General features: G+C 54.7%; 1 protein-coding gene across 6 annotated transcripts in view; it reads left to right on the top strand.

Moving 5' to 3' along the window:
* RALGDS (ral guanine nucleotide dissociation stimulator) overlaps nucleotides 1-23212 on the top strand; it is a 56607-nt gene extending 33395 nt beyond the window's left edge. For 4 of the 6 annotated variants that reach the window (XM_066332827.1, XM_066332823.1, XM_066332824.1 and 1 more), the window contains exons 2-18: nucleotides 15204-15314; nucleotides 15714-15907; nucleotides 16255-16329; nucleotides 16476-16669; nucleotides 17033-17154; nucleotides 17279-17494; nucleotides 17612-17715; nucleotides 18049-18133; nucleotides 18782-18859; nucleotides 18955-19041; nucleotides 19317-19349; nucleotides 19503-19624; nucleotides 19783-19878; nucleotides 20013-20214; nucleotides 20426-20785; nucleotides 20907-21021; nucleotides 21200-23212. In XM_066332827.1, coding sequence (XP_066188924.1) covers nucleotides 15204-15314; nucleotides 15714-15907; nucleotides 16255-16329; nucleotides 16476-16669; nucleotides 17033-17154; nucleotides 17279-17494; nucleotides 17612-17715; nucleotides 18049-18133; nucleotides 18782-18859; nucleotides 18955-19041; nucleotides 19317-19349; nucleotides 19503-19624; nucleotides 19783-19878; nucleotides 20013-20214; nucleotides 20426-20785; nucleotides 20907-21021; nucleotides 21200-21375 — 2370 coding nt within the window. In that variant the 3' untranslated portion in view covers nucleotides 21376-23212. The remainder of the gene's footprint in view (nucleotides 1-15203; nucleotides 15315-15713; nucleotides 15908-16254; nucleotides 16330-16475; nucleotides 16670-17032; nucleotides 17155-17278; nucleotides 17495-17611; nucleotides 17716-18048; nucleotides 18134-18781; nucleotides 18860-18954; nucleotides 19042-19316; nucleotides 19350-19502; nucleotides 19625-19782; nucleotides 19879-20012; nucleotides 20215-20425; nucleotides 20786-20906; nucleotides 21022-21199) is intronic. The other 2 variants (XM_066332825.1, XM_066332822.1) reach the window with 2 other exon arrangements.
* The last annotated feature ends 296 nt before the right edge of the window (nucleotides 23213-23508 follow it).

The raw sequence follows: 23508 nt of genomic DNA, 5'->3' as shown, positions 1-23508 counted from the left end.
GAATTTCTTCCCAAAATCTAATCTAAATCTACCCTCCTTCAGCTTTAAGCCGTTACTCCTATCACTCCATGTCCTTGCAAAAGTCTCTCCAGCCTTGTTGTAGGCCCCTTTAGGTACTTTAAGTGTTTTATTTTATTGAATAAATGGGTGCCCCTGCGTGGCTTTTTTTTTTTTTGCTGTGAGCCCCTGTGCCCCTGGGGACTGGCGGGCAGCTGCCAGGCTCTGTAGGGAGAAACCAGATGCTCTCCCTCCGAGCACCCAGGGAGAGGGGCAGATTGTTAAAACTTCGAGCTTTTACTATTTCATTGGAGACTTTGGCTGTGGGAGGCAGGAATCTGCTCAGATCTGAGCTCCTTGTAAGGGCTTCAGGATTGTCCAAACCACCAAAGTGTCTTCTGGGGAAGGTTACGGGCATTGCGAGGACTTTCCTGGAGGATGCAAGAATATTTGTGCTTGTTTGGATTCGACCACGGGTGTTTCAAAGTCAGGCTGGTCCCGGCGAGGCCCGAGCGCTTTGTTGATAGCAGTCGCATGTGGAGGCACCCGAAATCATCTGAGTCAGAGCTGGGCCTTTTATCTTAGTAATGGATGCTCGTCATCGGTGTGCTGGGAGTGTCGCCGCTCGGGAGCAAACGGTGTGTCGGGAGGAAGGTTTTGCTGTTCCGAAGCCTCAGCCCTGGCGGTGCAGGAGTTAACACCAGCGAGGGTCAGCGAGCTTGGCTTTGCTGGGATTTAAAGGCAGCTGCAGATGTGCTGCTCTGGATGCTTCCCGCTGGAATGGGGGCGGCGGCGGGGGGAAATCACCACTAAAGCCTCTTTGGTTGCTGTGCAGATATCCGCCGAGGGCAGCCAGCCTTTCGGGGAGGGCAATGGCTCCTTCTCCCGGTGCCAAACAATCAACCGCACAACCCGCGATGGAAATGCTCGGAAGGGATGAGCTCAGGCTCCCGCTGTCCCGCTTCACCTCTGGCCTGGTGGCAGCGGCTCAGCGGCTCTGCAGAGAGTTCATGAAAGCTGCATCCAGCTTGTTTTCTCCCCCCTTCTCCCCTCCCCGCTGGTCTCTCCTGGGGGTGGGCGTTCTGACACGGTTTGGATGGAGCACATCATCTGGTTCGTGTTATGCCTGGCAGGAAGTCCAGCCCCGCCGGCCCGCGGCGCTCCGGGAGGCTCAGGGGCCGCGCTTTTGGCAGCGAGAACAAGAGCAGGGGGAGGAAAAGAGGGAAAAGAAGGGCTGATGCTGCTCCTCTCATCCCAGGGCAGAGCCTGCCTGCCACGATGTGCCCCGGCTGGAGGAGGCTCTGGAGCTCAGGAGAGGCTTTGGAGCATCTTGGGCTGTGAGGAGGCTGAGAGAGGCTTTGTTTGGTCCCCACTGGCACGGAGCAAAGCCCTGCTCACCTGAGCAGGGCACAGCTGCCAGCCAGACCTGCTCCCGAGCTGTCTTTGCCCACGTTTCTGCCCTGGGCTGTACGTGGGTTTGTGCTGGGGAATGGTCAGAGCACAGCCCCCGGTGTCTGCTCACTCGAGCTTCCCTCCTAGTCCTGAACAGAGAAATTAATTCTTTTTTGTTTTCCTATTTACAAGTGATGGTGAGAAAAGGGGCATCCCTGAGGGGTGCACGGTGACCCGTGGCCTGGTGAGCAGCTTTGGGATGCACAGGGCCGAGGAAAGGAAAAAATGTGTCACCGTTGTGACAACTGTGGTGGCCTGGGGGGGGTCGCAATCCTCAGGCAGAGTTGTAGATGCACACTGAGAGGAGAAGGCAGATGATTTGAATAAGAGCCCCCAGGGACCATCAGTGTTTTGCTGAGCCCCAGGGACAGTCCCCAGGACATGGTGGGACCTTTGTCACCTCTGCCAAAGGGAGCTGTGCTGGGTTTTGGCAGAGCTGTGGCAGCTCGTGGGTGGATAGTCTGGTCCCACAGGGAATAGAGGATCCCTGGAAAGCTGCAGGGAATGTGGCTCACTCTGGTCTTCACTGAGCCCCTGGGGATGGCAGCAGGGAAGACTTTGCCTGTATCCCACAGCAACGATATCGACCACCAGGCATCACTCTGAGCCATGTGAGCCAAGTGTCCTCACCGTGATTTTAACCACAGGGGATGGATGGAAGGTTTGAACTGACTGTCTCAAGTGGGGGATTGACAGAGCAGCTTTGCAGACCTTTTGCTTTGACCTTTTCAGCTCCAATCTGTTCCATATTCAGCAGTGAGTGTCAATCCTTCCAGTCCAGCAGGAGCCACGGAGTGAATTTGGTGGCCCTCCTGGTTCTGCTGGCCAGGAATAGCCTAAAACACCACTGCAGATGACACAATCTGAAACTTCCATCAAGCTGAACCTCTGAAGAGGCTGGGCTGACTCTTATAAAAAAAACAAAAACAAAAAACCCACGTCCTTGCAATTCTGGCTGTGTTTGTTTTCTGAACAATTAGGAGATTTTCAGTTGTTAAATGAATCCTTGAAAACTTGAATTGCTCAGCCCAGATGCCTTGTAGGTCAGCGCTTGTTCTTTACAGCTGAGAGGGTGAGGCTCTCTTAAAAGCCATTTTCTTTTCACTTCCTATGGTGCCTTTGGAATAAGATGCTTTTCTCTCAGCCTGTTCTCCTCCCCCAGGCACAACCTGATATGTCCCTTGCAATTTGCCAGATGAACATCATCTGTTGGTATTTCTTGGATGGGGAAAACCTTCTGGCTCCCTTCCAGAGAGGTTTGGAGCCTGTGGTGAGGCCTGGAGCAGGCTGGGATGCTGCTTGTTGGTGGCTGATGCAGGGTGGGAATAACAGAGGTGGGAGGGATTTTTTTATTATTATTTGATATGGTGAGAGAGAAATTGGAGAGAAGCTTCCAAATGTGTTTGTGTAATAATTGTTTCACTCAGAGGCTGCTGTGCCATGTTTTCATAAGGGTGGGGATCCTCATATTGGGGTCTCACTGGGGTTTTAGTGGCTTTAATACCAGACTGGCAGCCCTGGAAACTGAAATCTGTGTTTGTTTGCAGGCTGAGTGGGCAAGCCACCCTCCAGGCCACCCCTGTGCTTCAGCATTGCTCAGCTTCACACCCCTGTCACAGATCACACTATTGCTCCACTGCAGCCTCGTTTTTCCTGGCTCTCAGGGTGGCATCACCAGGCAGGGGCAAGTAAATGCAGTCCTGTGCCTGGCTTTGGGGTGTGATGAGCAAAAGGAGCATCAGGCCTTTTGTGCCTGCAGGATGGGTCTCATTTAGCTGGCACCCACCACTGTTTGGGATCTGGAGGGCTGGCTGTGACCACCCCACACTTAGGGCCAGAGCACGAGCTGGTTTTAGGGCCCCCTGAGTTGGTCTGGTCATAGGAAGGACTTGACCACCAGCAGCTCCTCCATCTCCCTTCACAGCTCTCTTACCAGCCACTGTGTCCCCCGAGGGGAGTGTAACTGGGGGAGGAAAGAGCTTATTTAGGTCACTCCAGACCACATTTAAAGGCTGGGTATGCCCTGCTCACACTTTCTCCAACTGCAGAGCTGCCTAATGACTGCCTTTCAAACGGACACGCTCCTTTTATTTAAATATATCCTTGCAGCAGGGCTGTCTCAGTTCTCAAATATTTCTTCATCTCCCACGGACTCAGCAAGAGGGGGGAAAAAAATGTGGTTGCTAAGGAGCAGGATTTGGATACAAAGCTGGCTGAGCTGCTGGCGGGGGGCCCCGGGGGCTCCAGCACAGCTCACGGCGAGTCAGGGTTTGTGCATTGCGTTGGTGGGATGGCACCTGTGAGATCTGGGTGAGGAAGATTGGGCTTTAAAACACTCTTTGGCCTTGGGGAGGAAGAGTTGAGTTGTGGGATTCATTCCTTTTACAGGCTAAGTGTTCATCTCGTGCTGTTTGTGTGGGTTGGATCCCACAGCAGCATCCGTGGCTGGTCCCAAATGTGTGTCTGTTGTTCCAGGGGTCCGTGGGACCTTTAGTTTTGCAGAGAAGAGCCATCTGTGGGCTGAAAGGTGATGCTGGCAGCGGGGTTTGATGCCCAGGAAGAAGCATCACGCAGAAACTGTGTGGCAGCCTGTGGTTGGAGCATTGCTGGGAACACCAGCAGCAGGGGAAGGACTGGGATGTTTGGATAGGGCAGTTACCAGTTGTCTCATTGCCCAGGTGGGGACTCACCTGCACGTCACAGCAGCCCCAGTAAGGACGCATTTGGACTTTGCTCCTGAGTCATTAGGGAAAGGGAGAGCTGAGCTCGGGCACGGAGCACTAATCCCAGTAATCCCAGTAATCCCAGTAATCGCAGCCCCTCCTCAGGCCGCCTGAAGGGAGTCACGGGGAGGGCACTGGAGCAGGGGCTGTGCTGCTCTGGGCACCCGGGTTAGCACCTGGGGGTTGTGGATGGGCCTTTGGTTCCCTTCACACCTGGGAACAGCTCTGCCAGGAAATTTTTCCCAATTGTTCTCAATTGTTCCCAATTGTTCCCAGCTTTTTCCCTCCTTTTCCCAATTCTCAGCATGGGCTGTGCTGAGCAAACGCCGCTCTCTCTCCTCCGGTGCACTGGAGTGGTGACTCTGCAGCACCTCCAAGTCCCTCTCACCTGGTTCTGGTTTGTTTTTGTGATGTTATGCAAATCACCGCTCCGGTTTTCGGTTACACTCCCGGGGCTGTGTTGGCGCGGGTTCTTGTAGGGCAGCACTTTCACATTAGATAACGCCGAGTTCCCTCTACCTGAGGGTCAGGAGTTATGTGACAGCTGAATGTCAGGGGAGATTAAGCACAGGCAGAGGCTCCTGGCGTGGCCCGTTTGCCTCGGCTGGCTCCACAGCAGTTTGTTTTCATTACACCGTTGGTATTTGGAGGAGCTCCGCTGTCAGAAACATGCTGGGACGGGAAAAGGCGTCTTCCCTCTGCACATGGGGCCGGTGGGAGCAGCTGCCTGGGGAGCCCCAGGCTCAGCAGGGGCAGGATGGGGATGGCTCCAGCTGCCAGGCACCAGCCGAGTCCTCGGAGCCCATGGGAGGGGAAAAAAAGTCGGTCTAACTTGCAAACAGAGCAGATTGGAGAGGAAGCTCATCGGAGGCAACTTCATCTGGAGCGCTGAGGCATTATTTTTAGAGCGGCTTTGCTTTCTGCTAACCACAGTCCAGCAGCTTGAACTGAGGGCTTGTGTGGAAACCTGCTTTGCAAAGGGCTCACTACTCATCTTACCAGAACTTCTTTTCATGTCATGGAGCAAAACCACGCAGCCTTTCCCTGCTCTTTGCAGTGGTTGGGTCTCCATGGAGACTCAAAGCTGAGAGCCTGCCCCAGGCTCCTGCTCCAACCAGTGTGTGTTTGTGAAATTATGTGTTTGCTTTGGGTTCACCTCTAGGAGCTGGAACTGACTTCAGGAAACCAGGGTTTAGCCAAGCTGGGCAAAGCAGAGGGCCTTGCCTGGCACTGGCAGGGGCAAAGCTCAGCTGTGGGAAGTCAGTAAGGATGCTGAAGCACCACCTCCATGTGGCTGGGGGGTTCAGGTCCTCACCTTCCAGTTTAGGCTGAAACCCCAGGGATTTTGGTCAGACACCTGTCTAAAAGGCTCAGTTGTGGCCTGCTGCAGGCAAGGTCTGGCCGTGTGCACTGGAGCAGCAGCAGAGCTGAGGAATGTGACCTGGGGCTGATGGTGTCACCCCCAACCCTCCCGTGCTGTGACCCCAACAATCACTGCAGACTGTCCAGGGCAAGGCCCACACTCAGGCTGGTTGATCATCCTAAAGCAGCCCAGCTTTCCTCCAAACGCTGCTATCTGTTTGCTTTTGGTTATATTTTGGCTATCTGCTCCCAGCTGCAGCTCTGCTGATCAGGAGCCCCGTGCTGAGCAATGTGCTGGCGGTGCCCGTCCCTGGTGACAGTCCCTGGGATTACTGGATTTCTAGACAATGTGGTTTACTCGATTCAGTCCCAGTTGCAACACTGAGAACTGGCACAAAGACAGGACAGGCCTGGCTGGTTCTTCCCTGGCAGTGCTGGGTGACTCAGAGCCTAGCTATGGCTCACACCAGTGTCATAACAAACACTTATTCCCCGAGGTGCTTCTTCTGGGGGTAGTTCACAAACTCCATCTCTCCCAGTCCTCATTCCCATGGATTTTGGTGTGTTCCTCAGCGAAAGGCAGCTCTGGGAGGATGGGGCTGTTTGAGGCTTGACCTGTCTTAATCCAGGGAACATCAAAGGGAAGGAGTCAGGGAAGGAAGGCGGGAACCTCTGCCCTCTTCACACTGACGCTGCCCCACGGTCATTGTGCACTTCAGCTTTTTGGGCATCCCAGGGTGTGTCCCCCCAAAATAATTTTATTAAATGGGAGGGCAAGCTGCAGGAGTGCTCACCTGTGGCTGGAAATCCCAGGGGATGAACGGGGCAGGAACAGATGAGTCGGGGTGGGGACGTGCCTGTACCGGCTCTCCAGGGTGCCGTGGCCAGGAGGAACAGGCACCTGTGTGGTGTTTGAGCTGCTGCGACGTGTCCATGGGTAAACCCGCACCTCCAGCGCAGGGCTGAGGGTCTGGGGAGGGAATTCCTCCTCCCTGCCTGGGCACCCTCGTGCCTTGTGCCGCAGGTCTGGCACACTCAGGGTCCAACCTCACTGCTGAGGCTGTGCGTGTGTTCAGGCCCTTGACAAAGGAAGGATTATTGTCCTTTTCCAGTTGTCTTCTCCCCAGAGGTGCCAGTTAATCGTAAAATCTCATTTTGCCTCGGCTGTGGAAATCACCCGGAGCTGGCACAACATCCCGATTGCACCCCCCAGGTGTCGGCTTGTTGACACCTGCTCATGTAGCACCTCCTGCCTCGTTGACACCTATTTAAGTAATACTGCCAAGGTGAGATTTTGTTGATTACAAAGCAGGAGCGCTCGCTCTTGCCTCTTCCACCTTCCCACGGGCGCCGCGGGGAGGGGAATAAGTAGCGGGATGCGCTGCGAGGGGACAACCAAAGGGAATGGCCTGAACCCCGCAGCTGGGCTGTGCTGGGACACGCTGGGGCTGCGAGTGTCAGGAGGAGGCTGGGACGAGGCCGGCTGATCCCGGGAAGCACATGCCAGCAGCAAATGGAGGAGGCGCGCGTCATCCCGGCCGGGCTGGGAGCTGGGCGCGGAGGGCACGACCGCAGAACAAAGCCTCGCATTTATTCCCTGCCGTCCTTTCACCGTCAGCCCCTCTCTGCCTCCCCGCGCTGGATTGTTCCCGCATTTTCTCTGCTTCAGCTGTTTACTGGGTCACCCTGGTGCAGACACGCACACAAAGAGCGAGCCACGGCCGAGCCTGTCCCTGTGCCACCGGCGCTGCGAGTCCCTCTGCGGCCCCGGGAGCACAGTGGTGCCATTGATCCGGCTGGCAGAGCGTGCCCGGGGCCAGGCTGGGCTGGGGACACGCCGGGCCCTCCCGGGCATCCTGCTCTGCACAGGCTCTGCCCATGGGATGTAAGGAAGGGGCCCCAAAAGGTCTGGGCTTTGCCCGTGTTCGGGCACACCAGGTTCGGTGGAGGGAATGTCGGCTGATGTAAGGCAGAGTAAACACATGGCTGGACGCGTTTATTTCACTGGGGCTTATTTCGGTTCGGCTTATCTGAGCTAAAGGATGTGTCTCAGCTCAGCTGAGGTTAACCTTGTACAAATGGAGACGGAAGGGAAAGGTGCAGTTTCTATCAGCCAGAGTGTGGCCAGGCAAGGCTGTGGCTTTTCGACAGCCCCCAGCATGGCCAGCCCAATATGTGCACCTTAGAATTCCAGGGAGATGTGTCTTTGCTCTCTTTTCCCCTCTGCAAGCTGCAGCAGGAGAGTTACTGCACATTTACATTTATGGCTTAACCAGGCTGCTTGGGAATGTCAGTGTGGGGCCAGTGGGACGGTTCAACACGGCACGAGGGGCTCAGAGCCTCTTCTGGGGCTGGGCTGGTGTTTTACACCTGGCAGCTGTGACCTTTGCCTTGCCCTTCCTGCATATCCCACCTTGCTCATGCTGCAGGCTTGTGCCCAGGTGAGCACTTCATTCATGCAGGACATGGACGTGCCAGGGCAAGGGGCAGGTTTGACAAAAGGAGCTGATTTTATTGCAGCTGATACTTCTTAAGACTAATTTTTTGGCTGTCTGGGCTAGCACATGGACTGAGAGCTGGAGAATATTCAAGGTTTTGCATCTCCAGGAATGTAAAGACTTCATTGTGAAGATGAAGCCACTGGTAGGTGCTGATCCATGCAAAGAACAAGCATTGCCCTGGAGCTGCCACAAGGAACAAGTCTGTGTGTCCTGGTGAACATTTGTGAGGCCAGAATTGACATTTTAGGTGTGACCATTCTAATCAGTTTCAAGGAACATCAGCTCTGAGTGCCGACCTCATCTCCATCCCTTTCCCAATGCACCTGGCAGCTCTTGCTGCTGCAGAAATAACACATTTGGTGCACCAGGGCCCTGCTTCAGAGGTGGAATCAATAGAGTAGCATTAGGTTGCGTAGGCTGGAACTCTTCAGGACACGCCTCATGTTTTAATGCACATTTGAACAGGACGCTGGGCAACTGTCATGTTGCATGTGACTTCCAGGTGCTACTGTACACCCTGAAAAAAGTCAATCGGTTTTGTAACTTGTTTCAGTTATGGGGTTTTTTGCAGATTTTTCTGTTCCACCTCGGTAAAACGCAAACCTTTTGTTCTGAGCTGAAATGACTTGGGATGAGACGCTCGATCTTTATTTAACCTCGCAGAACTGTACCTATATTAATTTTTTATGCACTGGTTTTCACCAGCCGTGTCGTTCTGGTTTCACTTCCAGTAATGCCCCGGGGGCTGTGGGCGAGTCGGTGGCGGAGCAGTTGCTCTGTGAGTGAGGGAGTGAGGGCTGCTCTCCCTCTGTGCAGGCGTTGGCGCTGGGCAGGGATGCTGCCAGGGCCATCACGAGCACAGGGCTCAGGGCTGTGGAGCAAGAGCCAGATCTGCTGTGTCGGCGGGATCTTTTTTTCCATCGACTTAGAGAGGAAGCAAAACCTGCTGCACTCAGTTTTCTTCGACCAGCCTGCGAGGGGAGCCCAGGCCAGCACGTCCCCTGGGAGGAGGGGACACGAGGCTGTCCTGCTCTGGTGGTGTTTCCATATGGGCTGCAAATGGCTGGTGGTCATCTCTGCTCCTGGGTGTAGGAAATGCAGGCTTTGCAGTTCATCAGTGGTCCCTGTTGTGGCTGGAGTTTGCTTTTCCTTGAGGAGTCCTCCTGTCAGGCTGATTCCCCCACCTCGGGGGTCTGATCCTGCCCCTCGAAGGCCGGGGATGGAGTGGACATGCAGAGTGATTTCCAAACCACAAAAAGGGGGAAAAAGTCTCTCTCCATGTGGGAAGGCTTTTGGTTTTCTGTAAAGGCAAACCAGGAGCAAATGGAGGAGGAATCCTGCATGTCTGCTCAGTCTCGTTCCTGGACCCCAGCACTGAGCTCCTAATCCTTGCTCCAGCCACTGACTCACTGTGTCTGAGTCACAAGATGCCTGTGTAACTGATCTGCCAGCTTCTCTTCTCCCTAAGCTGCCAGGGAGGAGAAGGCTGCCTTTGGATACCCTCTGCAACCCCTCTGGGCCACAGACACAGGATCAGAGCTGCTCTCAGTCTCAGGACCCACAGAGCTGAGGAAGGAGTTGTAAGATCCCCATAAGAGGCAGATATGGGGCGATGTGGCCTCTCTCTGCCCCACCCTGGTGCTGGGTGATGCACTGGCTCCAGGGCTGTTCCCCTTGGGCACAGCTTTCCATGCTGAAACACCTGGGGCAGAGTGTCAGGAAAACCCAGCTGTGGAGCCCAGCAACTGACGGGAGAGAACAGGCCCTCAGCTGTTGCCACTGGCCTGGTGTCCTGGCAAAACCACCCCTTTTTCATGGTGGCATTAAGTTTAGCTTCTGGCCTTTTTTTTTTTTTTTTTTTTTTCTTCTTCCTGTTTCCCCTTTTCTTGCTGAGTTTTAATGGGCTCTTGGAATCGGTCCTGCTTTGAGGCAGCTCAGAGCAGGAAGGCAGAGAGTGTTGAAAACTCAAAGGAATCATGTCTTTCTGCATGGGGAGCTGTGGCAAGGTACTGAGCTCCATCTGCAGCAACAGGAGCACTCAGGAGGAAAAGAGATAGTGGGAGATCAACTTGCCCAGCTGGAGAAAACCACCCCAGAACCACCATGGCCATGGCTGGGATGATATTTTGGAGCAAAAGTGCTCCTGCCCTCGGTGGGGCTGCTGCTCCAAAGGACATGCTGTGAGTCAGCAGCGTGGGCACCTTTCCTTCCCCTCAAACAGGAGATGTTTGTCAGCTTCCTCACCACTTTGGGTAGTCCTTGTAGCCTTCCTGAGCACAGCCAGGGGAAGGAAACTGCAAGTGCCAGGAGTGGATGATCCCTGGAGGCAGAGCCATGGGGGAACAGCCACCACAGGGCTTTTTGCCTGGAAGTCCCCATGGGGAAGAGTGTTGTGCTGTGTGTGCTTATTTTGGACATGAAGGACAGAGGGTGCTTCTGCTTTTGTGGTCTTTATCTTCGGTTCACAGAACTGAGCTTGTTTTCCTTTCACTACCCGGGGGTAGTGACTTTTTTTTCCTATTTCCTTTTACATAATGTCGTACACTCGGGTTTGCATAAGAGGTCCCAAAGTTGCTGCTGTTCCTTGCAGGGGCTCAGGGTTTGTTCCCGAGGGTGAAATGAAAGTATTAACTTGCTGTCAGCCACAGGGGACATGGCCGTGCTGGAGCTGTTTTCTTTCATTTCTGGGAAGGCCCATTTCCTGTTGCTAGTGGGAAGGGGTTATTCTGAGAAGGAGTTGGGGCTTATAAAGACCAAACTCCCGCTTGCAGTTTCTGGTTTTACCACCTTTCATCGACTTGTTTTGAGGTTGTGCAAGTGCGGAGCTTCAATGGGAAACCCCTGGTGACGTCTCGGAGGCTCAGCTCTGCCTTTTCTTGTCTCGTTAGCCAGTGGGACTGTTAATTCCCAACAGGCACACATTCCTGCCTCCCCATGGGCAGGGTTAGTGTCTGCTCCTCTCTTGTGGCTGGTAGCAGCAGCCCCTTTGAAATCACGGTGCAGAGATCCTCTCGGTGCTGCTCTGTACCTGTCTGTAGAACAGGCATTTTGTGTAACTCGACTGAAAAAGGAGCAGAGTAACACGAATATCTCGATTGTTAAACCAGCTGTGGTCCAGAGAGCACCAGCAAAAGCACTTTAAGCAGCTGTGCCTCCTCCACACGCACTGAAATTAATACCTTTTTCCACTAACAGTTCATTATTTTTGTGCCTTTGGAGGCCAGTGCACTAACCCGGGGCACGCGGGACCAGAGCTCTTAAGACCTGGTAATTGTTGGGTAATTGTCTGTGTGTAAGTGTGGGGATGCTGCCGTGCTCACACTTAATCCTGCACTTTGCTCCTGTCTTACTAAAACCACCTTTGTGACTGAGCTCAAACACTTTCCAAAATGCAGAGCCCGAGCCAATGTTTTGCTTTGCTGTTTGGCTTTTACATTTTTCCCTCTTTTCATCTGTCGGGAAGAGCTGAAGGCAGAGTCCCTGCTGCTGCTCTCTGCCTGGCTCTCTGGGTCCCTCACACCCTTCCTCCAGGCTCACAAACCTTGGCTGCATCTTAGAGCTCCTTATTAATCCTCTGTGTGAAGACGTGGGGTTTGACACCACGCCGAGTACAAGAACATTCACCAGAGAGCAGAAGAGTTTATTGCACGGAGCAGGAATTCCTCCCTGGTGTAGTCACAAAAGCTTTGAACCATCAGTGGGAGCTCCAGGGCTGGCTGGAACTGGAAGAGGCAGTCCCCAGGCCCAGGGCAGCCATCTGGTGCAGACCTCCCGTTTCATATTTCAGGGGATGAACTCCTGCAGAGTTCACTCACTCCTGCTTCTGCAAAAGCCTCTGCTCTGTACAACTGGGGAGAGTTAAACATGAGGTTTCTCCTTGTGCCCCTCCAGCCAGAGGCCTTTTTCCTGACGTGTGGAGAGAACCAGAATTGCACCCTGAGCTGGAGAAATTAAACCAAACCTTCATTTTTCTATGTCTTCTTGGTGCCCATCTTGAAACGTGTTGGATCTCACTTTCTGGGCTGCCAGGTCACACCTGTGTGAGTTTGGTGGAAGGTGCAGATGCCATAACCATCAAATCTTGTTGCAGATGTTTAAAGCACTGCCTGGGCCTGTTGGATTCATCCCTTGTGCCAACAGAAGGGGCTGTTCACCTGTGTCTCACCCTCAGGCTGAGGTGGAGGAAGGTTTGTGTGCTGGCTGAGCCTGACTCATGTTCCCTTCTTCTGAAAATTCCAGCAGATGTGCAGGGCAGAGCAGTGGCTGTTGCAGCATTTGCCAACACTCAACTGTCTCTTTAGAGACCATTTTGAAGCCATTCAGCTTTGGCTGGAAATGGATTTGGAAATCCTGGTGTGAGCGCAGGATTCTGGGTGGCCGGAACAAACACAAGCCACAGGTCAAGGTTTTGAGTCCCTCCTTTCCTGCTCCCACCTCATCTCCTCATCTACAAGAGGAGAAACGTGTGCTTGGTGCAGGTGTTGGGATGATGAACCTTCTCTGGCTCCATCCTGCTGCTGCTTTTTTTTTTTGCTGGGCTGGTTTTTGATCAACACGCGCGGAATGCACAATCAGCATCTCGGAGGAGCGGCCGCAGGAAAGAGGAAGCTCGCACGGAATATAAATAGCCAAATTTTAGAATGTCCCAGTGTAGCAGCTCTCCTGGCTCTTGGCAGGAGCCTGCAGAGCGCTGGGAAGCCGCGGCCTTCGTGTGTGGTTTGCAAAAGGGGGAACTTTGGGGGATATCGCACAAGTCAGCAAGGCGAAAAATGAATGAATCTGACAGTCCTGGATATGGGAAGGAAATGAAATTTGCTTCTATGCACATCAGAGTGGGGTGTATGCCCTGCACGTGACATGAAATGCAGAGTGAAAACCCTGCACAGTTGTGGCAATACTTTCCACTGTAGTTGCACAGCAGCTGCCAATGATTCATGGGTTGATCCTGAGGTGGTTTTTTCCTCCCATATGATTTAATTTATGAATTTAATTGCATGTCAGCAAGCATCTGATTTTTCTTGATATTTTTGTCTGGGGTTTACAACTGCCCTGCCAAATCTCTTTGCTGAGTTAGACTGTACAGGATTCTGGTCCTGCTGGACCCAGAGCTTTCCTCTCAGCTTAAAGGGGAGGTACACAGGGGTAGGGCTGATGTGCAGGTTGGATGATGAAGGCTGGGAAAGAGCCCAGCACAAACTGGGAAGTGTTTCCATGGCTTTTATCTTTTTTTTTTTTGTTGCTGTTGTTGGAAACAGCATCTAAAAGTGGGAAGAAAGACAACTTGGCCACCTTGGTTAGATGCTGTCAGTGCAGATGGTTGATCCAGAGTGGACACAAAGCTTTAGCTGTGCTGGCAGCCCTGTCCCAAGGTTGTGCCAGTCCCCAGGGCAGTGTACTTGAACACAAATTTGTGCCATAATTTTTCCCAGAGCACAGAACAAGAGAGGGACAGGTGCCAGGAAGGACTTTAGGTGTCTGCTGCCTCATGTGGGTGCTCTGAGGGTTGGTCTGGAAGCCAGTGAACCCTGGGAAAGGCCCCTGATGTTCACAGCAGAGCCTCACAACTCCTTGAACTTCAGCAAACCAAACCTCTCCGCAGTCTGGCATGAAGTGAGAAAAGCAGGTTCAGCAGAAAGTGAAAAAGTCAGTAACCCTGCCCAGGGGGATTCTCTGCCCTCATTCATTACAACCATGAATGAGAAGCATTTTCAAGCTTCCCCTTAGTCTTTGAGCTGGCTGTGCTTCCCTGCCTTGGTTCCTTGTGATTGAGGAAGGACACGTTCCTTGAGCAGGGTGTGATAGCAGAGCAGTGACCACTGCTGTGGTGGTGCTGACAAAAGAGGAAGCTTAAAGAGAGTTTGGGTGCACGTTGGATCCATCAGCTCAGGGCCGTGTGGTCGTGTTCTGCTCCTGCCTTCTGAGGTGTGCAGCCTCTTCTGAGCCTGAGGTCCTGAGTGTGGCTGTGCCCACGTTCACAGGGGGCAGTTAGGAGGATTTTTTGCAGGGAGCAGCATCACTCCTGGGGCTCCATCCGAAGTCCTTTCATGGCAGTTTCTTCCTCAGCAAGCGCCGTGTTGTTGTCAATGCTCAGGCCTCTTGGAGGGGCAGTTGCAGGGAAAGCTGTGGGCTGGCTCTGGCAGGAGAGGTTTGTCCCCACAGCCCTGTGTCCCAGTGATGGGCACCTCCCCCTCTAACCAGCTTACTGCTCTGGGGCATTTTCTCCATTTGCTGAGCTGTGGGTTTTGGTGTGTGTTCATCCATGTCCTGCCATTTGGTGAGGGGGATGGAGGGCGGGGGAGATCCCTGCAGTGTTTAAAAGGATCTGGATAAATCTTCTTAAGGGAGGCACTGACTCAGCAGAGTGTGGTTAGGGAGGAGGAGGAGGGAACCAAATTGTCCTTGTGGGGCTGGAGCTGCTGCTGAGCCCGTGCTGGGGGAGGTGTGTGCCTGGGAACCTGTCCCGAGAAGCATCACCCCTTTCCTCACCAAATTTTTGGTGCTCTCCATCCTCCACAGCAGAAATGGGAGCCTCGTAGCTGGGTGCCTGTCACCCAGAGGTACCTGAACCCTGTGCCCAGACTGGTCCTGGCTGTGCCTGTTCCTACCCTGGTGCAGATCTCTGAGATTTTCCCCCTGGCTTTGAGCTTTGGATTTCTGCCTTGTGCCATGGCCAGGGTTGGTGGGCAGCTTGATTTGGCAGTGATTATTTCTTAGGGAAGTGCACCAGGGTGCTTGGTTCCTGCAGGGACAGATCACTGAGACTCTGCTCAGACCAGGAGGCAGTCACCTCACAGGAAAGGCAGAGGCTTGGGGAGGGGAGCAGCCAGAGCTGGGCACTGGGCTGTGCTGTCACTGTCCCTTTCCCTGCCTTGTGAGGGGTCCCACCTGGCACTGGCACAGCCTGGCTTTGCTGAAGGGCTGAGACATGGATCCAGGAGACGTGGGACAGACCAAAAGCAGCTTCCCAAAGTCCTGGCTCCACTGTGGGCAGGCTCAGCTGGCCAGACACACTGGTGTCACCTGGTTTGCATTTCTGAGCAGTTGAGGGAGACTGACTGCCAGCCAGCTGCTGCCTTTGGCTTGCTGGGATCCCTTGTAGGAGCCACAAAAACATCTTTGCCACGCTTTGCTCTCCTTATCTCAAGGTGTATCTTGTCTTTCCATGCAGAGCTCCACACAGGAGATCGGAGAAGAGCTGGAGGACGGTGTGATCTACAGCATATCCCTCCGGAAAGTGCAGCTCCATCACACGGCCAACAAAGGGCAGCGCTGGCTGGGGGTAAGCTGAGGGCTCCTCCTGCCACAGGGGAGGATTCAGAGGTTTTCCTGCCACGGGAATCCTGTATTTATTTGGGAGCAGGGAGTGGGAGCAGCTGTTGCCTTCTGTGGCATGGCAAGGGGCACAGGTAAAACAATCTGCAGCCCTGTCTTGAAAAATAGGGCAACTCCAATTTTTATCTAGATTTTGGCAATGCTTTCCTGGGGTTTCCCAAGTGTTCAGGTCTTCTCAGCTGAGTTGCTGGTGTTTGCTGTCTGAGGAGACTCAGCTTTCTTTTCCCAGCTAGGAGAGCCTCAGGCACTGTGGGGATCCCAGGCTAGACCTGAACTTGTGAAGCTGCTGGGAACACTTTGCACTCAATGGTGTCTGTCCCACTGACCTCTGCTCCTGTCCTGGCAGTTCGAGAATGAGTCAGCCTTAAACCTCTACGAGACGTGTAAGGTGCGGACGATAAAAGCCGGGACCTTGGAGAAGCTGGTGGAGTACCTGGTGTCAGCCTTCAAGGGCAATGATTCCACCTATGTCACCATCTTCCTGTGCACTTACCGGGCCTTCGCCACCACCAAGCAAGTGCTGGACCTGCTGCTTAACAGGTGAGGCTGCCCAGAGCCCCAAAACACAGCTGGGGGTGGCCAGGAAAGCCGCAGCATCTTCTGCCTTGGAGGTTTGGTGGCTTCTCCCATCAGCGTGAAGGTTTTGGGACAGGGCAGGGAGGACACAACTTCCTGGAAAGCTGGAGCTCTTCCAGTGAGGTGGCCAGTGCTGGCTGCTTCCCTCTTCCTGTAAAGGGGAGGTTGTGGCAGAGGGAGAGGAGCAGGACACTGCATAGGAGGTGCCTCCTGACCCCTTGGCAGAGCTGGGGGTGATGTGGAGGGAGAAGAGGCTGCTCTGAGAGGCAGCTGAATGCAGGGTGCTCACCGCCTCCCCTCTGCCCCACCAGGTATGGCAAACTCCACGTGCAGGCGAATGGGGACCACGCCAGGCACACTGTGGATGAGAGGATGGAGCTGAAGAAGTAAGTCTGCCTGTGCTGTGATGACTCTGCTGTCACCTCTTTGGGAGGGGTGTGTTGTCCCAGCGCTGCTCCTGGGCTTGTGGGGGTGCACACAGGTTTCTCCTGGCACCTGATTCTCTTTGCCTGTGTTTTCTCCCTTCCTGCAGCACCATCTCCTCCATCCTGGGGGCCTGGCTGGACCAGTACTCGGAGGATTTCCGCAAGCCCCCCGACTTTTCCTGCCTCAAGCAGCTCATCTCCTACGTGCGCCACAACATCCCCGGCTCCGACCTGGAGCGCAGAGCCCGCATCCTGCTGGCCCAGTTCCAGCAGCAAGAGCAGAGCGAGGCTGAGGCAGAAGGTGGGTTTCTCCCCTGGCCTGAAGGGGTCATCTGGGGCTGCAGGTGGAGGGAATGCTGCTGGTTGGCATCGAGGCTCTCCAAAACTTGAGCCATAAATTCTGTTTGCATGAAGATACACTGGGAAGCCAATCCAACTGCAGCAGGAGTGGGATTTCTAAGTGGATTAGCTAATCCGTCTTTAGTCTTCTGTAGACACTTGCACCCAGGTTTAAAGTTACTATCCTTTTATCTGAGCCTTGTTGCTGGAGGTGCGAAGCCAGATGGGGATGAGGAACCTGGGAGGTGGGGTGTGGGTGTCTGCAGGGGGCTGGTGTGGGTTGGTGTGGCACTGCAGTGCTCAGCCTCACCCTTGTCTCCTGCAGCTGTGGACCACGGCAGCTGCACCTTCCAGCTGGTGGAAGAGAACGGGGTCGGGGATGGGAAGCCAGATTTCCTCTCCTTCTCCCCAGAGATGGTGGCAGAACAGTTCACACTGATGGATGCTGTGAGTAGTCACCCACCAGCCGGGTCAGTGGTGCTCTGGGCACAGGCTTGGCTCTTCCCATCCTTTTTTCCTCCTGGCCCCCAGAGAACACAAAGAAACCCTTCTCCATCCCTTTATCTTCCAGGAGCTGTTCAAGAAAGTGGTGCCTTACCACTGCCTGGGCTGCATCTGGTCCCAGAGGGACAAGAAGGGCAAGGAGCACCTGGCCCCCACCATCCGTGCCACGGTCTCCCAGTTCAACAGTGTGGCCAACTGTGTCATTGCCACTTGTCTCGGCGACAGGTCCCTGAAGCCACAGCAGAGGGCCAAGGTGGTGGAGCGCTGGATTGAAGTGGCTCGGGTAGGAGAGCTCACCTCCCACCTCCACCCAAGGGATGAGCTTTTGCCATGCTGGAATACCAGCAGATCCTCCAGCCTTTTTTAACCCAAATCCTGTTATCTCCTTGTCTGCCCTCAGGAGTGCCGCATCCTGAAGAACTTCTCCTCCCTCCGAGCCATCCTCTCGGCCCTGCAGTGCAACGCTGTGCACAGGCTGAAGAAGACCTGGGATGAGGTCCTGCGGTAAGGAGCTCCTGCAGGGCTGGTTCCAAGGGCAAGAATGTGCTGTGGCACTTGAATGTGTAAATGGGGACACCTCAGCTCCAGCACTGCCTCCTGGAGTGTGCCCAAAACCCAGGCACCAGTGTCAGGTGCTGGGGGCCTAAGGAGGGTGAGGAAATAAAAGCGTCATCACCTCACCTTTCTGTGTGAAACACCTTGGAATAGCTCCCAAACAGGAAGGCCCAGCTGGAGCTGAGCATAACTGGGGTCATTTGGGTGAGCAGAAGAGAGCCCAAGGAGGAAACCCCACCGTGGCAGCACTGCTGACTTTTTCCCTTGTTTCCCCCTGTGCAGGGAGAGCTTCCGCACATTCCACGAGCTCTCCGAGATCTTCTCTGATGAGAACAACCACTCCCTGAGCCGGGAGCTGCTCATCAAGGTAGGGGGAAGGAGGACACCTGCATTGCCCTGTTCCTGCCAGGCAGCTCAGGTTTCCATGGTGTTCCAGCCACAGGGATAAAGCCCTGGCAGAGCTGCTGGAGTCACAGTCATGGGTGCAGGCAAGGTGTGCAGGCAGGAGTTTGTTTCACACCAAGGCTGGGATTTCTGTTTCTCCACCCAAAAGTTACTACCTGGAGCTGGCAAAACAATTCAGGGGACAGATAAGCACTTGGACAGGATTCAGAACACCAGGTGACAGCTTCTCCCCAGAGGGAGCTGCATGTTGACAGTGCAAAGTCCTCTTGATTCCAGTTGGGGTGGTGGAGCTGGTGAAAGGCTGCAGCAAAAATGTCTTTATTTCATGTGGAACTTCTCCACAGATGCCAGCCTAGCTCTGGTTTAGGGACTGAGAGGAAACAAAATGCAAAAGGGAACAAAGCATCCCATTAGGGAGGCATTTATACAGAAATGAGAGCAGCAGCTCCTATTCACAAAGGCTTTCCTTTCTGTGAGCCATGAAAAAGCTTTGATTTCCTCCTCTTTCCTACAATGAAAGTTATACAAATGAAAATGGGTGTGGATTTTAGCTAATAGGTATTAGTGTCATTTCCCATCTGTGCTAATCCCACCTCTCCCCACCATCCAGGAGGGCACATCCAAATTTGCCACCTTGGAGATCAACCCAAAGAGAGCTCAGAAGCGGCAGCAGCAGCAGCGAGAGATGGTGAGTCTGGCAGAGCTGTCCCTGAATCCTGTCCCCAGCAGCTGCCTGGGCTGGTCCCAGCTCTGCTGACACCACTGTCCCTTCTGTCCCCACAGGGTGTGATGCAGGGCACCATTCCCTACCTTGGCACCTTCCTCACGGACCTGGTGATGCTGGACACAGCCATGAAGGATTTCCTGGATGTATGTACCTCCTCCCAGAGCCTGGGCTGATAAAAGGAAGGCTGGTCCCCCGTGTGTCCTGAATCCCACACTGCACATCCTGAATCCCACACTGCACATCCTGTATCCCACAACACATCCCATATCCAATGCTGCCCATCCACCTCTGTTCCCAAGGAAATGGGCTACTTTTTCTCAGCAGGATTACTCACACTGCAGCAAGACAGAGATAGACAGGGGCAGGAGCAATATTCTTCTGCCTGCTCCATAATGACCTTCATCTCTTTCTTTTCCAGAGTGGGCTGATCAACTTTGAGAAGAGAAGGAAGGTGAGAGCTTTGGCTGCTGCACAGAAGGGCTGACATGGTGCAATCTCAGGCTGTGCCAGTCCCTTTGGGGCTTGATCCCTCTCCTTTTTTCTACTTTGTGTTCTTCAGTTTTGGGGGAGGGGATTCTGGTCTCATGGCTTCCATTTGCTGCAGGAGTTTGAAGTCATTGCGCAGATCAAACTGCTCCAGTCAGCCTGCAACAACTACAGCTTCACACAGGAGGACCAGTTTGTGGAGTGGTTCCACAGCCTGGAGCGGCTCAGCGAGGCCGAGAGGTGAGTGAGAGGGGTCTGAGGCTGTGCTGGTGCCTCGGGAGGTCCCACCACTCATTTCCTCTGACAGCAGCAGCTGTCCTGTGCTCCTCTCTCTGCTCTGCCTCCCTCACACTTGATGGCAGCACAGGGATCTCAAACCCTCCTCTCTCCCCTCCCAGCTATGGGCTGTCGTGTGAGATTGAGCCACTGTCAGAATCAGCCAGCAACACGTTGAAGGCCAAGAAAAACACCGGCATCATCAAGAGATGGAGCGAGTGAGTTCCTGGTGGGAGGTGGGGGCCAGCATGGGACATCTCTGGCTGGGCACTGCAGGGCACCAGGCTGGCATGGCCGCTGTCCTGCCCCTCAGCCTGCTCCCTCCTCACCTGCCCCACCTGTCTCCTGGCAGCCGGCAGCCACCGAGCACCGAGCCCTGCGCCAGCGGCAGCTCCCACTCGAAATCCTTCGACCAGCTCAAGTGTGGGCAGTACCTGTGCAGTGGGGACGCCACGGACTCTGTGAGTGTCACCTCCGCCGGCTCCAGCAGCTCCGACGTGGAGGAGATCAACATCAGCTTCATCCCCGAGTCCCCCGACTGCCAGGAGAAGAAGGTACGTGGCAGCTGGCAGGGTCCAGGGGTCCCAGGGCCGGTGTGGCCATCGTGTGGGGACTGTCCCACCTCTGCCCTGGCGCTGGGGCTGGGAGGAGCAGGTGGGGTCCTGGGGGCTGCTCGGGAGGCCCCTGCCCTCAGCTGCTCCGGCAGCATGGCAAAGGTCTTGTGCCTGTGGTGGCTGTAGTTGTGTCGGTCCCCCGTTGTCACAGGTCAGTGAGATCCCTCTGGCCTCCCTCCCCCAGCGCTGGTACGCCCCGTCTGTGGCCGATGGAGAAGCTAAACCCACTGTGTCCTCCGCATCCCCTCTCCTCCCTGCCCTCCAGTTCTGGGAATCCACCTCCCTCTCTTCCCTGGACACGTCAGGCATCGGCTCAGGCTCCAGCAGTGCCTCCTCCTCTTCCGTCTCCTCCACGCCGGTGACGGCCTCCCGCACACACAAGCGCTCGGTCTCTGGCATCTCCAGCTACTCCTCACTCTCGCTGCCCCTCTACAACCAGCAGGTCGACGACTGTTGCATCATCCGAGTCAGCCTGGCTGTGGACAACGGCAACATGTACAAGAGCATCCTGGTTAGTAACAGCCCCAGGGAAACACCAGGGAGAGGTGGCTCAGATATGGGCATGGCGCATTTTGGTTGGAGTGGGAGGCTTTTCAGCAGTGTTCTGAGCTCACAGCACTCTGTGCTCACAGGTGACGAGCCAGGACAAGACCCCCGTGGTTATTCGCAAGGCCATGGCCAAACACAACCTGGATGGGGACCGGCCTGAAGACTATGAGCTTGTCCAGATCATCTCAGAGGAGAGAGGTGTGTGTGTGTGCTGGGGTGTGGGGGCTTTCCTGCAGCCTGGGCAGCACTGGGCTGCAGCTGGGATGAAATGTGACAGCAAGAGAGGTCCCAGCACCTGGGGACAAACCTCAGCCCCACTCTGGTCCCCTTTCAAGGAAAGGTCACCTGACTGACCCTCATCCATGTTCATTTCCAGAGCTGAAGATCCCCGACAACGCCAATGTCTTCTACGCCATGAACTCCGCCGCCAACTACGACTTTGTGCTCAAGAAGCGTGGCTTCTCCAAGGGGGTGAAGATCAAGCATGGCTCCAGCTCCACCCTGCCCAGGATGAAGCAGAAAGGCCTGAAGATTGCCAAGGGCATCTTCTAGCCTCAGCCCCACTGCCACCCTTCACCGACGGGGCCTTGGGGGCAGCTGCTCCGGGCTTGGCTGTGGCCGGTCCTTGTGCCGCCCTGCACGGCAGAGGAGTGACCCTCACCCATGGGCGACGGCCGTGCACCTCCCTCCTGCACCCAGAGCTGAGAGCTGGGCAACTGCTGTGAGCCTCTGCCTCTCTCTGCACAAGCCCCCATTCCAATCAGGTCTTTTTTTCTACACAGGAAGGCAGCAGTTGGGGGGGGGGAATTTGTCTATTTTCTGTTTTGTTCTGTTTTTTTTTTAACCTACCACGGTGCGACACTCATCCAGCCCGGCCAGCCCAGAGCTGGAGCCCACCTCTGCCGTAGGTGCCTTGTGTCTGAGCGAGTTGGGGAGCAGTGACTCGCAGAGGGGCTGTGTGACAGAGCAGAGCAGGAGCCACCACCACCCTGGAAGGGGCTGCCAAGCCTCCTGCCCAGCTTTCCCGGTGTTACCTCCATGTCTGTCCTCCCTGGGATCACCGGCGCTGCCACCACCGCCCAGCTCTGCCTGTCCTTCCCTTGGGAGAAGCCACGGATGCCCTGAGCTGGAAGGATGCAGCCCTGCAGCAGTGCTGAGCCCTGTGGAGGAGGCTGTGGCCATACCATGATGGAGTGGGTGCCTCGTGCTCTCCCCAGCTGGAAGCCTGCGTGGTCTCGCTCCTCTCCTGATCCAGCGCATCCTCCAGCTGGATTGGGCCGGCCCACGTTCAAACTTGCACCAAAGATCAAATGCCAGTGTCTCTTCTGCTGAGGGGGAGCTTCGGGCCATGCCCCCAGCGCTGCCAGCCTGAGGAGGAGGAGAGCAAAGTTCTGTCTGAAACTGTGTAAATAGAGACTTTGGGTCTGTGTGGGCACGCCAGGGGCCAGAGAGCTCAGAGTGCTCCAGGTGCCCCAGCTGCCACTGCCTGACCCACAGAAAGTGCCACTCACCTTGGGCTTTAACCGGACTTTTTCAAACACTGACCATGGGAGAAGCAGCAATGAGACTTTTTTTTGTATAAAACAAAAAAGTTTACTGATTTTTTTTTTTCAGTATTTATTGGTTGTAAATAGAAGAGGCAAACTTGTACATTTTACTAATCCAGCCTCCCCCTGCCCTGCAGCCCAGTCCCTGTCCTGTGCCTCCCCAGTATTTAAGGCTGCTGGGAGGGATGCTGGCAGCAGCAGCAGCATTTCTCTGCTCTGCTCATGGGGTGCAGACCCTGCCAGCCCCCCCTCCCAAATTCTGTACCACTAATTGCTCAAGCAGGGGCAGAGATGCTTGTTTTAATCATTGTAGGAAACACTAACCAAAGGGGGACCTTTTGTTGCTCCTGGCTCCATCTGTTTTTTAAGCGCTTCATTCCAGCAGATCTTTTCCGTTTCCCATCTGTCAGAATTCCTGGGTGGATGAGGGTGCCTTCCTCAGCTCCAGGACTGGGACCACACTCCAGGGACTGGGGCTGGTTGGGGAAGAAGCTGCTTGGGTGTGAGCGTGGCTGGCACGGAGCTCCTCCAGCCCCGTGGGCCCTCGGCTGGCACTGCCCACGATGCACATGATGGGAGCTGCTGGCTCCCTGACGCTGGGGCAGCCTGCCTCCCCCCTGCCCAAAGCCCCTTCCCCTGGGCACCAGCACCTCTGGGAGGGTGTTCCCTCTGCTCCGTGCCTGCCCACCCTGGGACTGTCCCCTCCCCTCCCGCCGGTGCCACCGCGGGGGACTGGCTGTACCGTATGTATTTTGTACCACTTCAATGAAGGAGCACACTGCCCGGTGTGACTTGTACACAGCAATGTAATTAGTCTTTGCAATAAAATACTGATGCTCAAACGTCTCTGCCCCAAGGCAGGCCTTGTCCTGTCTTCTTTCCCCAAAAATGCCAGCACTTTCCTGGAGAAAGAGGGATGGACCTGACTGTGGGGAGTTCATACTTTATGTTCAATCTGGTGGGTTGAACTTTGATTTGAAAATTAGGCTTTTTGGCTGAGGGACCAAGGCTCAATTTTGAAATGAACCTGTGAACTGAGCCTGTTTCCTTTTCCAGTTACATTTGTGAATTTACTACTTTTGTTACAAGTAACAGCTTTAAAAGCAACTGTAACAGTCTGTAAGGCCTCAGTGGAGGA

The sequence above is a fragment of the Sylvia atricapilla genome, chromosome 19 (genome assembly GCF_009819655.1).
Source record: "Sylvia atricapilla isolate bSylAtr1 chromosome 19, bSylAtr1.pri, whole genome shotgun sequence".
NCBI lineage: Eukaryota > Metazoa > Chordata > Aves > Passeriformes > Sylviidae > Sylvia > Sylvia atricapilla.
This window is presented reverse-complemented; position numbering and strand designations above follow the sequence as displayed.